The sequence below is a fragment of the Micromonas pusilla genome, assembly GCF_000151265.4.
Source record: "Micromonas pusilla CCMP1545 genomic scaffold MICPUCscaffold_7, whole genome shotgun sequence".
Taxonomy (NCBI): Eukaryota; Viridiplantae; Chlorophyta; class Mamiellophyceae; order Mamiellales; family Mamiellaceae; genus Micromonas; species Micromonas pusilla.
The window spans coordinates 628,473-641,464 of record NW_003315888.1 but is presented as its reverse complement, the minus strand read 5'-3'; the positions used below and the strand labels follow the sequence as shown (position 1 = coordinate 641,464).

At 69.1% G+C, this 12,992-nt stretch overlaps 6 protein-coding genes across 6 annotated transcripts; 1 reads left to right on the top strand and 5 right to left on the bottom strand.

Moving 5' to 3' along the window:
* The first annotated feature begins 931 nt into the window (after positions 1-931).
* MICPUCDRAFT_27619 (uncharacterized protein) lies at positions 932-2,111 on the top strand. The gene is made up of 3 exons (XM_003060052.1): positions 932-1,176; positions 1,347-1,682; positions 1,813-2,111. The coding sequence occupies exons 1-3, from the start codon at positions 1,114-1,116 to the stop codon at positions 2,002-2,004; spliced, it is 591 nt and encodes a 196-aa protein (XP_003060098.1). The 5' UTR covers positions 932-1,113; the 3' UTR covers positions 2,005-2,111.
* A 20-nt stretch (positions 2,112-2,131) lies between these two features.
* Positions 2,132-5,946, bottom strand: MICPUCDRAFT_59502 (uncharacterized protein; the record flags this gene model as incomplete). The annotated part of the gene is made up of 2 exons (XM_003059763.1): positions 2,132-3,814; positions 3,985-5,946. 2 exons carry the CDS (start codon positions 5,944-5,946, stop codon positions 2,132-2,134), a joined length of 3,645 nt encoding a protein of 1,214 aa, XP_003059809.1.
* A 347-nt stretch (positions 5,947-6,293) lies between these two features.
* Positions 6,294-6,683, bottom strand: MICPUCDRAFT_18656 (bromodomain-containing protein; the record flags this gene model as incomplete). The annotated part of the gene is made up of 1 exon (XM_003059762.1): positions 6,294-6,683. One exon carries the CDS (start codon positions 6,681-6,683, stop codon positions 6,294-6,296), a length of 390 nt encoding a protein of 129 aa, XP_003059808.1.
* A 535-nt stretch (positions 6,684-7,218) lies between these two features.
* Positions 7,219-8,697, bottom strand: MICPUCDRAFT_47713 (uncharacterized protein; the record flags this gene model as incomplete). Its single annotated transcript, XM_003059761.1, has 1 exon — positions 7,219-8,697. The coding sequence occupies one exon, from the start codon at positions 8,695-8,697 to the stop codon at positions 7,312-7,314; it is 1,386 nt and encodes a 461-aa protein (XP_003059807.1). The 3' UTR covers positions 7,219-7,311.
* A 634-nt stretch (positions 8,698-9,331) lies between these two features.
* On the bottom strand, positions 9,332-11,713 carry MICPUCDRAFT_18351 (uncharacterized protein; the record flags this gene model as incomplete). The annotated part of the gene is made up of 3 exons (XM_003059760.1): positions 9,332-10,681; positions 10,820-11,235; positions 11,434-11,713. 3 exons carry the CDS (start codon positions 11,711-11,713, stop codon positions 9,332-9,334), a joined length of 2,046 nt encoding a protein of 681 aa, XP_003059806.1.
* A 484-nt stretch (positions 11,714-12,197) lies between these two features.
* On the bottom strand, positions 12,198-12,869 carry MICPUCDRAFT_59499 (uncharacterized protein; the record flags this gene model as incomplete). The annotated part of the gene is made up of 1 exon (XM_003059759.1): positions 12,198-12,869. One exon carries the CDS (start codon positions 12,867-12,869, stop codon positions 12,198-12,200), a length of 672 nt encoding a protein of 223 aa, XP_003059805.1.
* Between the last annotated feature and the right edge of the window lie 123 nt (positions 12,870-12,992).

The window sequence follows — 12,992 nt, the reverse complement described above, 5'->3', positions numbered from 1 at the left end:
GATCCCGCCGCCGAGCCCGCCGCCGAACCCGTCGCCGCCGCCGCCGAGCCCGCCACCGCCGCCGCCGGATCAGCCCTCCCTTCGCGTGCCGATCACGGCGACCATCGCGTCGTCGCAGCTCGCGGCGTTCAACGCGGCGACGACGGCGGCGTTGACGGGGTCCGGCGGGTCCGCGCCGCCGCTGTTGACCGACGTCGCGTCCGCGGCGTCCGCGGGGACCGTCCCGAGCGGCATCTCGGGCGTGATTCAGCCCGCGCCGCTCGCGATCGCGGCGACGTTCAAGGTCACGGTCAGCGCGGCCGACCCGTCGGGCGTGGACGCGCTGAAGACGACGGCGACGACGCGCCTCGGCGCCGCCGGGACGCTCGGGACGGCGTTGACGTCTCGATTGGGCGCGGCGGCGGCGGGCGCGACGTGGACGCAGAGCGGCTCGAGGGTGGCGTACGCGCCGCCATACCCGCCGCCGAGCCCGCCGCCGCCGGAGAAGCCGCCCGCGCCTCCGCGGAAGAGCGCGACGGTGATGGACACGTCGTATTTCATCCCGATGATGGTCTCCGCGGGGGTGTTCTTCGCGGGATACGCGTGGCTCAAGCACGTCAAGAAGAAACGCGAAGCGCGGCGTCAGAGGCAGGGGAAGGGTGGCTAATATAATAGGGTGAGCGGCCGAGTGACGCGCGGCGAGGCGGAGGGCGCGGTGGGTGCCTTGTGTTAGAATCAATCGCGGCGGCGATAGGATAGTTAGAAGCGGCTTGATGTATCAATCTGTCTAGTAGGAGTTCAGACGACGCGTGGGCGCGCCGCGGCGAATAAAAACGGCTGGTCGAAAATCGAGACGTTCGTCGAAGTCGTTGGGAAAAATCTTTCTCGCGTCAACAACGAGCCCCGGTTTCGTCCGCCGCGCGCGCGCGCGCCGCGCCAGAGCCTTCCGCGCGTCGTCTCGACACTCGCGCGCGCGTCCACGCACGCGCATCGCCTCGACCTTTCCCCGGTTCGAGCGTCGCAGCACGCGGTTCATCGCGCGCGTCGCGACCCCGCGTCCCGTTTAAATCGTTCCGTCGGGCACCCTCGCCTCGTCCACGCGCGCATCGCGGAGAGCTTCAGAGGACAGACGTCATGGCGCGGGAGCAAGCGAGCTTTTTCACGGTCGTCGTGAACGGACAGATCGAGTTCGCGGACGTGCGCGCCCTCCCCGACGCGCGCGTCGCTCGCCCGCCCGCGCGTCGTCGCCGTCGCCGTCGCCGCCGTCGCCGTCGTCGTCCCCGCGGCTCGCCGCGCATTTTGTGTTTTTTTCAAAAACGTCGCGTCGCTGACGCCCCCTCCCGGACCTCCCGTCCTCGAACCCGCAGCTCCCCGGGTGCGACAACGCGTACGTCAAGTACGCCATCGTCCACGGCGACGACTGGACGCACCTCGACGGCCCCGAGGATGGCATCTCGCAGATCACGCGCAAGAACTCCGGGGACCCGGAGCAGAAGCTCGTGTGGAATTTTCCAGTGGAGGTGACGTACAAGTCCACGAACGCGTTCGGATGGCCGCAGCTCGTGCTGTCCGTGTTTGAGATCGACGCCTTCGGCAGGGACGTCGTGCGCGGGTACGGGTGCATTCACCTCCCGGTCGCGCACGGGCAGTTCACCAGGAAGGTGCCGCTGTTCAAGCCCCTGAGCGCGACGATCGTGCAGCAGGCGCGTGACCGACGTCCTCCACCCTTCTTCGTCTTCTTTTTCACCCGTCCCTCGGTTTCAAACTTGACCCAGAGCGATTTCAACTGACCGACGCGACGGCACACTGCCTCGCCCGCTCGACGACGGACAGATCGCGAGCTTCTTCAGCGGACGGCCGGCGGAGTTTTCGAACCCAAAGTTCCCCGCGATGGGCGAGGGCAGGGAGGTGACGAGGGTGCAGAGCACGGGGCACGCGTCCGTGGCGTTAAACGTCGTCACGAAGGACATGGGAACGTTCGGGTATTCGGAAGCGCGCGGCGCCGCCGCAAGGGTCGTCGTCTGAGACCTCGACCGACGTCAAAATACTCGCAACGGACGCGACAGGGGCGTTATTAACTAGGGTAGTGTACAGTCACGTTATGTATAAACACATGACCGCCCGTCTATGCTAAATCGTGGTTGGCTCTCGGTCACTTCTTCTCTTTTTGGCTTTTCGACCTGCGGAGGAAGGAAAACGACTTTTTCTTCTTCGCCCTCGACGGCGTCTCCTCCTCCTCGAGCTTCTCCGCCTGCGATCGAACCTGCTCCGTGAACGACCGCAGAAGCGCGACTTTCGCGGGCGTCGCGGCGTCTTCGGCTTCTTCCTCCGCCGCGACCGTCGAGCTGTCGTCGGCGCTTCCCGCGCCGCCTCTCCCCGTCGTCGGCGGCGGCGACGCGAGCCAACCGGCGACCTCCTCGAGGTTCACGACCTCCTCGAGGTCCGCCCGCCCGCCGCCGACGTCGCCGACGACGCCTTCACCTTCGACGCCGCCGAACAGTCGCTTCCCATACCGCGCGAGCGCGCACAGCATCGCGAACAAAAACGTCGCCGCCGTCGACGGATGCAACGGCAGCGAGAAGATCGCGGGAACATACCGCGACGGAAGAAACGGCACCGCCAGCGTCGTCCTCGCCGCCGCCGCGAGATCCGCGCGCGCGTTCGCGAGCGCGGCCGAAACCTCGCCGTAGTCCGCGTGGCAGTGTTCCGCGTCGTGCGCGTTCTGCGCCAGCGCCCTCGCCATGTCCCGTCTCGACGCCGCGCTCGTGCTCCACCCTAGCGTCCAGAAGAACAACGCCGTCGCCGCCGCCGCGAGTAACAGACGCGTCGCGAACGCGTCAGAGACGGGGCGCTCCTTGTGTCGCTCGAAGTCGCGCGTCGTCTTCGCGAGCCGCGCGTCCAGCGCCGCGGCCGCGGATTCGGTCGCTCTCAGCTCCGCCTCGGACGCGGCGAGCCGCGCGGTGAGGAGGTTCTCCGACGCTTCGCGCGCGGCGCGGAGGTCGCGTTCGAGCGCCGCCGCCTCCGCGGATGCCTCCGCCTCGCGCCTCGCCACCGCGTCCGCCCAATCCCGCCGCGTCCGCGCGAGCTCGTCGTCCTTCGCCTTCAGCACCGCCGCGTGCGCGTTTTCCGCCGCGTCTCTCGCCGCGTCCGCCGCCCTCTCGCGCGCCACCGTCGCCTCCTCGAGCGTCGCGCGCAACGCCGCGATCTCGTCGTCCTTTTTCTTCGTCGCCGCCTCCACCGCGCTCGCCGCTCGCGCCTCCGCGGCTCTCACTTCCTCGTCGAACCGCGCCTGCTCCTCGTCGCGTTCCTCGAGCACGCGCGCGGCGTTCGCGCGCGTCTCGCCCTCGTGCTTCGCCGCGAGCGCGTCCATCTCCGCGCGCGCCGTCTCGAGGTCCGCGACGACGCGTTCGTACGCGGCGTCTTTTTCCGACATTTCTTTATCTTTTTCCGACATCTTCGTCTCGAGCGCCGCCGTCGCGGCGTCCTCGGCGGACGCGCGCGTCTCTCGAAGCGTCTCGACCCCTTCTTCGCGCGCTCGAAGCGACGCGCTCAGCGCCTCCATCGCGGCCGCGTGCTCCGCGCTGAGCGCCTCCATCGCGGCCGCGCGCTCGCGCGTCAGCTCCGCCGCGTCGTCGCGCGCGAGCGCGAGCTCGTCCTCCGTCGCTCGGAGCGTCGCTCTCATCGCGTCCATCTCCGCGTCGAGCGCCTCCGTCTTCGCCGCCGCGTCTTCGAGCGCGCCCTTCGCCGGCCTCTCGCTCAACTCCGCGTGCGCGTCCTCGAGCTCCACCTGCGTCCGCAAGAGCTCGCGGTCCTTCTCCGCGAGCTCCGTCCGCGACTGAGGTGGTTGAAAGGCGTCAGAAGCGGAGTTGAAAGGTGGTATCGCGGTGTGTCGGGATTGAAAGCGAGGTGCGGGCGGAGAGAAACGAACGCCGGGAAGTAAAGTCCTTAAGGATCGGCGTTCACCACGCCAACGCGGTCGTACGGGGACCAGTGTATGGGACGCACCGCGTCGAGGAGCGCATTCTTCGCCTCCAACGCGTCGCGCGCGGCGGCGTTCGCGGTCGCCAACGCGTCCGCGGAGGACGCCATCGCCTCGCGCATCCGCTCCGCCTCCTCGCGCGTCACATCGAGCTCCCCTCGCGTCGTCTCGAGCGCGTCGGTGACTCGCGCGCACTCCGTCTCTCTCTCGTCGAGCGCTTTGAGGACGTTGGCGAAGGCTTCGCCCTTGGCGTCGAACGCGTCCGCCGCCGCGCTCTTCGTCGCCTCCTCCACCGCGCTCGCCGTGGTCACCATCTCGCGCAGCGCCGCGATCTCCGCGCGCGCGGCGTCGAGCTCGCCGCTCGCGGCGCGCATCTCGTCGTCGCGCGCGGCATCGCGCGCGTCGAGCGCGGCGCGGAGGTCGCGGAGCTCCGCGTCGAGCGCTTTCCGCGCGTCGTTCCACGTGCGCTTCGAGCGCTCTGACTCGCGGTTCAGACCGGCGATGATCTCGTTCGCGCTCTCGAGCTCGAACTCCTTCTCGCTCGCCTCCGCGCGTACCGCCCTGACCTCCTTGTCCTTCTCCGCTCGGACGGTCTCCGCGACCGCGTCCTTCGCCGCCGACTCCGCCGAAATCGCCTCCTCTTGCGCCCTCGCGTTCGCCTCCGCCTCCCTCGCCCGTTCGCGCGCCTCCGCCGCATTCGCGGACGCGGTCGCGATCTCGATCTTCAACGCCGCGATCGTCTCGTTCGCGTCGCGCAGCTCCTCCGCCTGCGCCTCGAACTCGTCGCGCAGCGCGGCGAGGATCGCCTCTCTCGAGCGCGCCTCGCTCTCCGACTTGGTCCTGTGCCGCGCCTCCGCGACGACGGATTTGAACCGCAGCGCGACGGACGCGGAGACGGCGCCTCGCGCGACTTTCGCCTCCTCCGCCGCCTTCGTTTCGCGCTCGAGCGAGTCGCGCGACGCGGTCGCGGCATCGGAAACGGCGGCTCGGAGCGCCGCGGCGTCCTCCCTCTCCGTCGCGAGCGCGTCCTCCGCGGCGTTGGCCCTCGCGTTCGCCTCCTCGAGCTGTAATCGCATTCGCGCGAGCTCGTCTCGCAGCTCGCCGATCGTCTCCGCGTCTTTTCCCTCGCGCTCGACCCTCGACGCGTCGAGCTCGAGCGCGGGCGTGTCCAGCGCGCCGTGCGAGAGGTCCGAGAGCTCGAGGCGCGCGGCGTGAAGCGCTTCCTCGGCGGCGAGCTCGCGCGCGTGCGCGGACGCGATCTGTAATCGCAGCTTCTCCTCCACCTCGTCGCGCTTCGCGAGGACCGCCGCGGCGGACGCCTCGAGGATCGCGAGCTGCCGCGCGTGCGCGTTGAGCGCCTCCGCGGTCGCGGCCGCGGTCGCGTCGCGCGCGACGCTCGCGACGTCGCTCCACCGCGAGAAGGTTTCGCGCGCGAGGGAGACGCCGCGAATTTGGAAGCGAATGCGCGCCGTCGCGTGCGCGCGAAGACGCGCTCGGCGCGCGACGCCCAGCGCGCGCCACGACGCGAACGCGCGCGACTCGGCGGTCTTGAGCTCGCGCGCGCGTCGGACGACGTCCGCGCGCGCCGCGAACGCGCGCTTCGCGCGCGTCGGCGCGGCGACCCTCGCCCAGCCGAGCAACATCGCGCGGCATCGGTGCACGACGGTTCGCTGGCGAAGCCTGCGCGCGCCCGTCTTCGCGACGACCGCGCGGCGCGCGACGACGCTCCGGAGCATCCGCGCGAGCTCCGCGCTCGTCGCCGCCTCCGCGGCGAGGCTCGCCTTGGCCTGCGCGCGATGCGAGGCGGCGACCGCGCGCGCGCGCGCGACGACCGCGCGCGACGCCGCGTCCGCGTCGCGGTGGAATCGCGCGCGCGCGAGCCAGCCTCTGGCGGCCGCCTGCACCGCGACCGCGGCGCGCGAGGGCGTCATCGGCGCGCGCGACCAGTACCCCATCTCCTCGGTCGCGGTCGCGATGGCGTTCGCCATCGCGGCGCGGGGACGTGAGGTCGCCGTGCGGACGCGCCAAACACAGTGCGGAATCGTCGTGGAATGCGGCCGGGAAATTCCGCATTTCCGCGGAGTGCCTATTCTCTCGAGGAGACCACCGCGACGAGGCCACCGACGCGCTTTCGATTTCGCGACCGAGATGATATTTCCGTCGCCTAACGCACGCGTCTACCCCCAACCTCCTCCCTCCTCGCGTTCCCCGCGCGACCGCCGCGTTCCCGTCGTCCTCCTCTCGAGCGGGCGCCTGCCTCGCGCGAACGGACGGGAACGACGAGAGAAAACAAAAACTCATTCGCTCATCTTTCGTCTCGTCAAAAACGTCGTCGTCACATCTTCGCGATCTCCTTCTCGAAGAACAAGCTCGCCTTCTGCGCGGTGTCCCTCACCCCGGACGGATCGTCCGTGCCGTTGTACACGTACGCGTTCCGAAACACCGTCCGCACGAGCGCGATGAACTCGTCCGGGGCGCTGATCTCTCCCTTCTTCAACATCGTCTCGATCGTGCCCAGATCCATCGGATGCTTGATGATCACCGGGTAGTCCGGGATGCCTAAACCGACCGGGTCCACGGGCTCTTTGAAACACCAGGACTTCTTCTTGTCCTGCATCAATCGGTGAAGAAGTTTCTCGCACGCGCGCTGCCACTGCCGCGCGCACGACGTCAGCGGCTTGTTCCACTCCGCCTGCGCGCCGTGCGATTTTTCGAAATCTTTCATCTCCGCGTTCGTCAGCGGGCGCCGCGCGCCGTCCGCGTCCACCTTGACGAGCTTGTACGGCTTGAAGTTCGACAGCGGGCCGGACGGGTTCGTCGGGCCTTCGTATCCGAGGGGGACGCAGACGGCTGTTGGATTTTTTTGGGGTTGGGGGGGTGAGATCGCGCGAGGGGTCAGCGGATGGATAGCGCTTCGCGCGACGATTTAGGGTTCGCGACGAGGGGGCGCGGTCGACTGATCGATCGGATCGATCGGTCGTTCGATCGGTCGGGGAGACGAGCGGCGCGCACCGCAGTCGCATCCCGGGCGCGGCGGCGGGGGGATGCACGTCTCCGGCTCATCCGCGGGCGGCGCCGCGGGGGGGACGGGCACGGCTTCCGCTTCGGCCATCGTCGCGACCTGCGCGCGCGGAACGAATGACGCGTCGAACGCGTGCCGTGTCGTCGTCGTCGAAAAAGTCGCGCGAATATGAAATCCCGCGGCGCGTGATGAACAAAGTGAACGACGCGCGAGGCGTCGGCGTCGGCGTTCGCGCCTCTCGTGATGGTACATCTCTTACAACACCTAGGCATAACGCCGCGTCGACGCGGGGTTCTCGCCGTCGGCTCTCCTCTCCCTCGTCGCGCGCGCTTCACCTCACCGCGACGCGCCGCCGCGGCGCGGCGTCGTCCCCGGCCGCCGCCGCCGCCGCCGCCGTCGCCGACGCCAACACCGGCGACCCGAGCCCTCGCAGTTTGGGCAAGCCGGGGAGGCCGCCGCCTCGCGAGCGCGCGCCGCCGGAGACGTCGCCGCCGCCGCCGACGCGCACGCGGCGCGAGGACGCGCGACCGCCGAGCGGCGGCGGCGCGTCGTCCTCGGGCGCGCCGCGCTTCTTCGCGCGCCGCCGCTCGGCGGACGCGTCTCGGTTTGGGTTTCGGATGTTTTGGTTTTTGTTTTGGTTTTCTTTCCCCGCCGCCGCGGAGAGGCGCAGTCTCGCGCGCTCGCCCCGGCTCCCCGCGTACTGCCCCATCACCGCGGCGGCGACGGTGAACAGGATCGCCAGCTTCGGCATCCCCACCGCCTTGCGCAAGCTCGCGACGAACGGAATCGACGCGTGTATCGCGACGAACCACTGGAAAGAAAATTTCTCGGTGTGCTCTCGGAGCGCGCCCAGAGGCGCGTTGACGAACGCCGCCGTCGCCGCCACCGCGAGGAGTTTACTCTGTAACGGCTCCGGACGAAGCCGTTTCACTTGGGGCAGCGCGGCGACGGCGGCGCGCATCGCGACGATCGGCGCCGGGCACTTGAACGGCCGCTCCGCGGCCGTTAACATCGACTTCACGAGCGCGTCGAACCCGGGCACCTTCGCGAACGGGCACTTGGACGCGGCGAACGACTTCACCGAAGCCTCCACGGACGCGGAAGCGGCCGAGGTCGACGCCGTCGACGACTTCGAGGCCGGCGGCGCGTTGTTCTTCGCGGAGGCAGATGAACCGCCGTCGGCGGTCTTCTTCGACGCGCGCGCGTCGTCGCCGTTCCCGCCGCCGCCGCCGGACGGCTTCCGCCACCCGCCGCCGCCGCCGCCGCCGCCGACGCGTCCCAGCGCGGAGAAGGAGATGGACGCGACGCGCCGCGCGAGCGCGCCGCGGAAACTCCACGCGTCGCTCCTCGCGGGCGCCGCCGCCTCGTCCTCCTCCTCGTCGCCCGACCGCGATCGCGGCGTCGACGTCGTCGCGAAGAGGCCGCGCAGCGGGCATCGCGCGCGCGGCGTCGGCGTCGCGGGCGCGGCCGCCGACTCGATCGCGTCGTAGAAGGCGTCGTCGCCGTCGTCGTCGCCGCCGTCGTCGTCGTCGTCGCGCCGAAGCGGAAGGACGCCGCGCTCGCCGTGGACCGCCTGGAACGTCGCGCCGTGCGGCGAGATCCAATCGTCCGCGATGCTGAGGTCGCTCGCGCCCTTTTGCATCGCGAGGAGGAACGGGCACGGCGACGCGGCGCGCGGGCAATCGTCCTCGTCGCCGTCAACCTTTTCGCGCGCCATTTCTCCGAGAAAAGCGCGTCCCCGATCGCCGCGAGATCGCGAGCGCGTCTCGCCGCGATCGACCGCGACGACGACGACGATCTCGCGCGCCCGCCCGACCTGCCGCGCTCGCGTCCGCGCGGCGGCGCGCGGGTGTCGCGGAGAGCGCGTCCGCGTGCGACGAGCGCGCGGGAGGGACTGGACCTTTCCGGCGGCGGCGAAGGAAGGAAGACGCGTCCCTTCGCGGTCGCGGTCTGGGACAAATCAACAACGACCAGACGCGTCCGAGACGACTCGCGAGAATAATATCGCTTTTTCGTTCTGAAAACACCAGGTTACGGACCTACAACACTAACGCATTCCCCGCCCCTATCATACCCTCCCCTACCTCCCCTGCGCCTTCTTCAGCGCGGGCGGCGTCCCCCACCCCGGCGGTTTCCCCCTCCCCTGCGGCTTAGCCTCCTCCGACGCTTCCCACGGCGGCGCCCTCGTCTTCGGCTTCTCCTTCTCGACGTCGCGCCGCGCCCACTGAGGGTCGTTCCATACGAGCGAACGTCGGGGTGGAGTTGAAAGGCGTCAGTTGAAGTTGAAAGGCGTCGAGGGCGGGGATTGAAAGCGAGGGACCCTGGGCGGAGAGAAACGCCGGCAAAAGTCCTTAAGGATCGGCGTTCACCACGCGATCGCGGTCGTATGGGAACCAGTGTGAAGGAGAACGCACCTGAAACACGCACCGGTCCTTCCCGCCGACGCTGATCAGCGTCCCGTCGTCCGGCGAGAACCGGACGTTCATGACGTGCGAGGAGTGCCCTCGCCCGAGGACGTAGGGCGCGTCTTGCACGACGCACGGATAGTTGAACAGCTTGACGCCGCCGAAGTCGTCCGCGGTGGCGACGTGTCTCCCGGAGCGCGTCCGGTCGATCGCGTTCACGTCCGTGCCGTCCGCGAAGTCGGGCCATATCCCCATGACGTCGAAGCCTAAGACGCCCGTCCACGTCGCCCACTTTTGGTCTCTCTGGTTCTTCATGACTTGCTTTCCGGAGGCGGGGGAAAAGTATAGAATTTCGTACGCGCTGCACACCGACCTCAACGTCTCCGAGTCCGCGGACCAATCGAGGTGCCGCACCGTCGCGCTGTGCCCCGCGCACCGCGACAGCCGCTTGTACGCGTCGAGCTTCGCGTCGAAGACGTCCACGAACTGATCCGCGCTGCACGTCGCGAGCATCGACCCGCACGGAGAGAACTTCAAATCCGTCACAACGTCCGCGTGCGTCTTGATAATCTTCAGTCGCCTCAACGACTTCGCGTCCAACACGTGCACGCCGCCGTCGACGCACCCGACCGCGAGTCTGGACCCGTCCGGGGAGAACCCCACGCACCTCGCCTTGTTACCGGGTAACCCGACCGCGCGCTTCAGACGCTTAGTCCGCGCGCACCACACGTACACGAGCTCGCCCTCGCTCGCGGTGGCGAACTCGCCGGGCGTCGTCGGATGCCAACAGACGCCGCTGAGGCTCGCCTCGTGGCCGTCGATCAACACCCGCGGGGTGTCGTCCACCTCCCAAACGTCCGAGCCGCGCGTCCCCGCGATGAAGACGTCGCACCCGGGCATGCAGTCCAGCCCGCGGAAGATCGGCGCCGACGCGGAAGAGCCGCCGGGGGTGACGGTATCCGCTTTGACCGCGACGGCGCCGACGACGCCCGTCTCTTTTAAATCGCCGCTCGAGACGTCCCACGTGATCACGTGCCCGTCCGCGCCCGCGGATAACAGCGTCTTGTCGTCGCCGCGGAGCTTCAGGCACCGCACGCCGTGGTGCGTCGGCGGGCCGTCCTCGCGCAAGACCACCGGGCCTTTCGCGTGCGCGCGGACGACGCGGACGATCCGCCGGTCTTTTCCCCACACGGCGATGGCGCCGTCGGGAGTGCCCGTGAGCAGACGACCGCTCGGGAGAAACGTCGCCGCGGTGACTGCGTGCTTGTCGCAGACGGGGCCGAACTTGCCGCTGTCCTCGACGTACGAGTAGTCGCGCTTCTTAGGCGGCGGCGGCGGCGGCGCGACCGCGCCGCGTCGCGCGCTCGATTTCGAATTCGATTTCGATTTAATCTTCCCCGCCGCCGCCTCCTCCTCCTCCGGCGGCTCCGGGACGAACGCCGCGTTGGTCCAAAACTTGACGTGGTTCACGCCGTACGTGACGAACGCGCTCGGATCCGGCCCGAACGGGTCGAACACGACGCCGTACACCTTCGGCGGGACGTCGTTCCACCCTTTACACTCCGCGACGATCTTCCCCCGCCGCCAATCCCACACGAAAATCGTGTGGTTATTGTCCATGCCCACGCACGCCAGCAGCCGGCTCTCGCGGCAAAACCCAACCGCGGCGATCCCTCGCGTCCCCGGCGGGTGCCGCAACGTCGCGAGCGTCTCGCACGTCTTCGGATCCCACACGCAGACGATCGGCGCGCGGCCGAGCTGCCCGGTCGCGACGACGTCGCGTTCCCTCGTGATCGCGACGCACTTGACGTCGTCGTCGTGCCCGAAGAAGAACCGCTGCGAGTGCGCGTCTGCGCGCGGGGAACGCGGGCGTCGAAAGGCGAAGAAGGGCGTCGGTTGAAGTCAGACGAAGAAAGGGCGTCTTTTCGGTCGAACGTCATGTCGAAACCGAAGGGCGTGCGGAGAGAGACGACGCCGGGAAGAAAAGTCCTTAAGGAACGGCGTCCACCTCGCGAACGCGGTCGTATGGGGACCAGCGCGATCGATACCTTTGTCGTAGACGACGCCCAGCCCCGCGGCGCAGTACACCACCTCCCCGGTGTTCGTGTAGTGCAAGTTGTTCGCGTTGCAGTCGCGCGCGTACCCGTGCACGAACTCGAGCTCGAGCGTCGCGTCGGGCGCGGACGCGGACCGCGCCGCTTCGCTTCCGTCCCAGCCGCTCGGCGTGAACACGCCCTTGCGACAGGGCGGGTACAAAATCTTCCCCTGAAAGTCCGCGTCTCTCCGCTTCCCTCCCACGAACGCGCCCTTGCGAATGTCCGATCGCATGCCGACGAGGCGCGATCGACCGGTGAGGAGCGCGTCGACGAAGACGTCGATCGGCAGCGATCCTTCGCGGGTTTGACCGTACTTGTTGAACGCCGCGGCGGCCACGTCGACGGCGACGTCGACGCCCAACGATTTCCACGCGGCGACGAATTGTCTCGGCGCGACGACGGTAACATTCGCGACAACATTCGCTCTGAGGGGCGCGGCGTTCTTTCCTCCTCCGCCGTTCTCCCCCGCGCCGGCGCCGGTCGCCGCCGCCGCGCGTCTGAGCGCGGCGGCGAGTATCTCCTTCTCCCCCGCGTGCAGGCTCCTGTGCTTCTTCAGCGCCGCGCGCATCTTGTCCTCCGCGTCTTGCAGCGCCTCGGGGTCGTTCCATACGAGCGAATGTCGGGGTGGAGTTGAAAGGCGTCAGTCGGAGTTGAAAGGCGTCGAGGGCGGGGATTGAACGCGAGGGGTGGGCGGAGAGACACGCCGGACAAAGTCCTTAAGGATCGGCGTCCACCTCGCCAACGCGGTCGTATGGGGACCAGTGTATAGAACGCGCCTCGGCGCCCACCGCGACGTATCTCGCGTACGGCGGATCCTCGCGACGCTCTTCCGCTCGCTTCTCTCGCGTCTCTCTCCGTCGGACGTGCTTCGCCGCGGCGAGCGACGCCTTCTCGGACGCGATCGCCGCGCGGTCGCGCGCGCGCATCGGCTGGCCTTTCAGGTCCGTCGTCGGCACCCCCGCGGGGGCTCTCTCAACGAACACCACCGGCTTTGGTTTCGGTGCTCGGTTGAAGTCGCCGTAGGGCTCGCCGTAGGCTTTGCTGTCCCAGAACGGCGGGCGGAACGGCTTGTCCTCCGCGCGCGGGATGTCCGGCGCGCGCGCGCGCTCGCGGCGCTGCTCGTCGAGGGTGGGGCGGGAGGGATGGGGAGGGAGAAGGACGCGTGAGTCCGGTCGAGTCGAGCGCGACAACAGCTGCGCCGCGGCGTTAGATTTAGATTCTCGGATGTCTCCGACGAGCGTTCGCGTTCGGTCGACGGACGCGCGCGGACGACGGGCCGGCGTCGAGTCGTCGGGTGGGAGGCGGACCTGCGCGACGCTCTTCGACGCGGCGTCGTTCACCGCCTTCTGCGCGGCGTCGCCGTAATCGGCTTTCATGATCGCGTCCATCGTGCGCGTGTCGCGCGCGCGTCGCGTCGCAATGGCGCCGCGCCATTGCTCGGACGGGTCAACGGTCGTTTCGCTTTCGGCGGTTCCGAGCGCGGGCGCGCGCAGCGGCGGACTCTCGAGGCT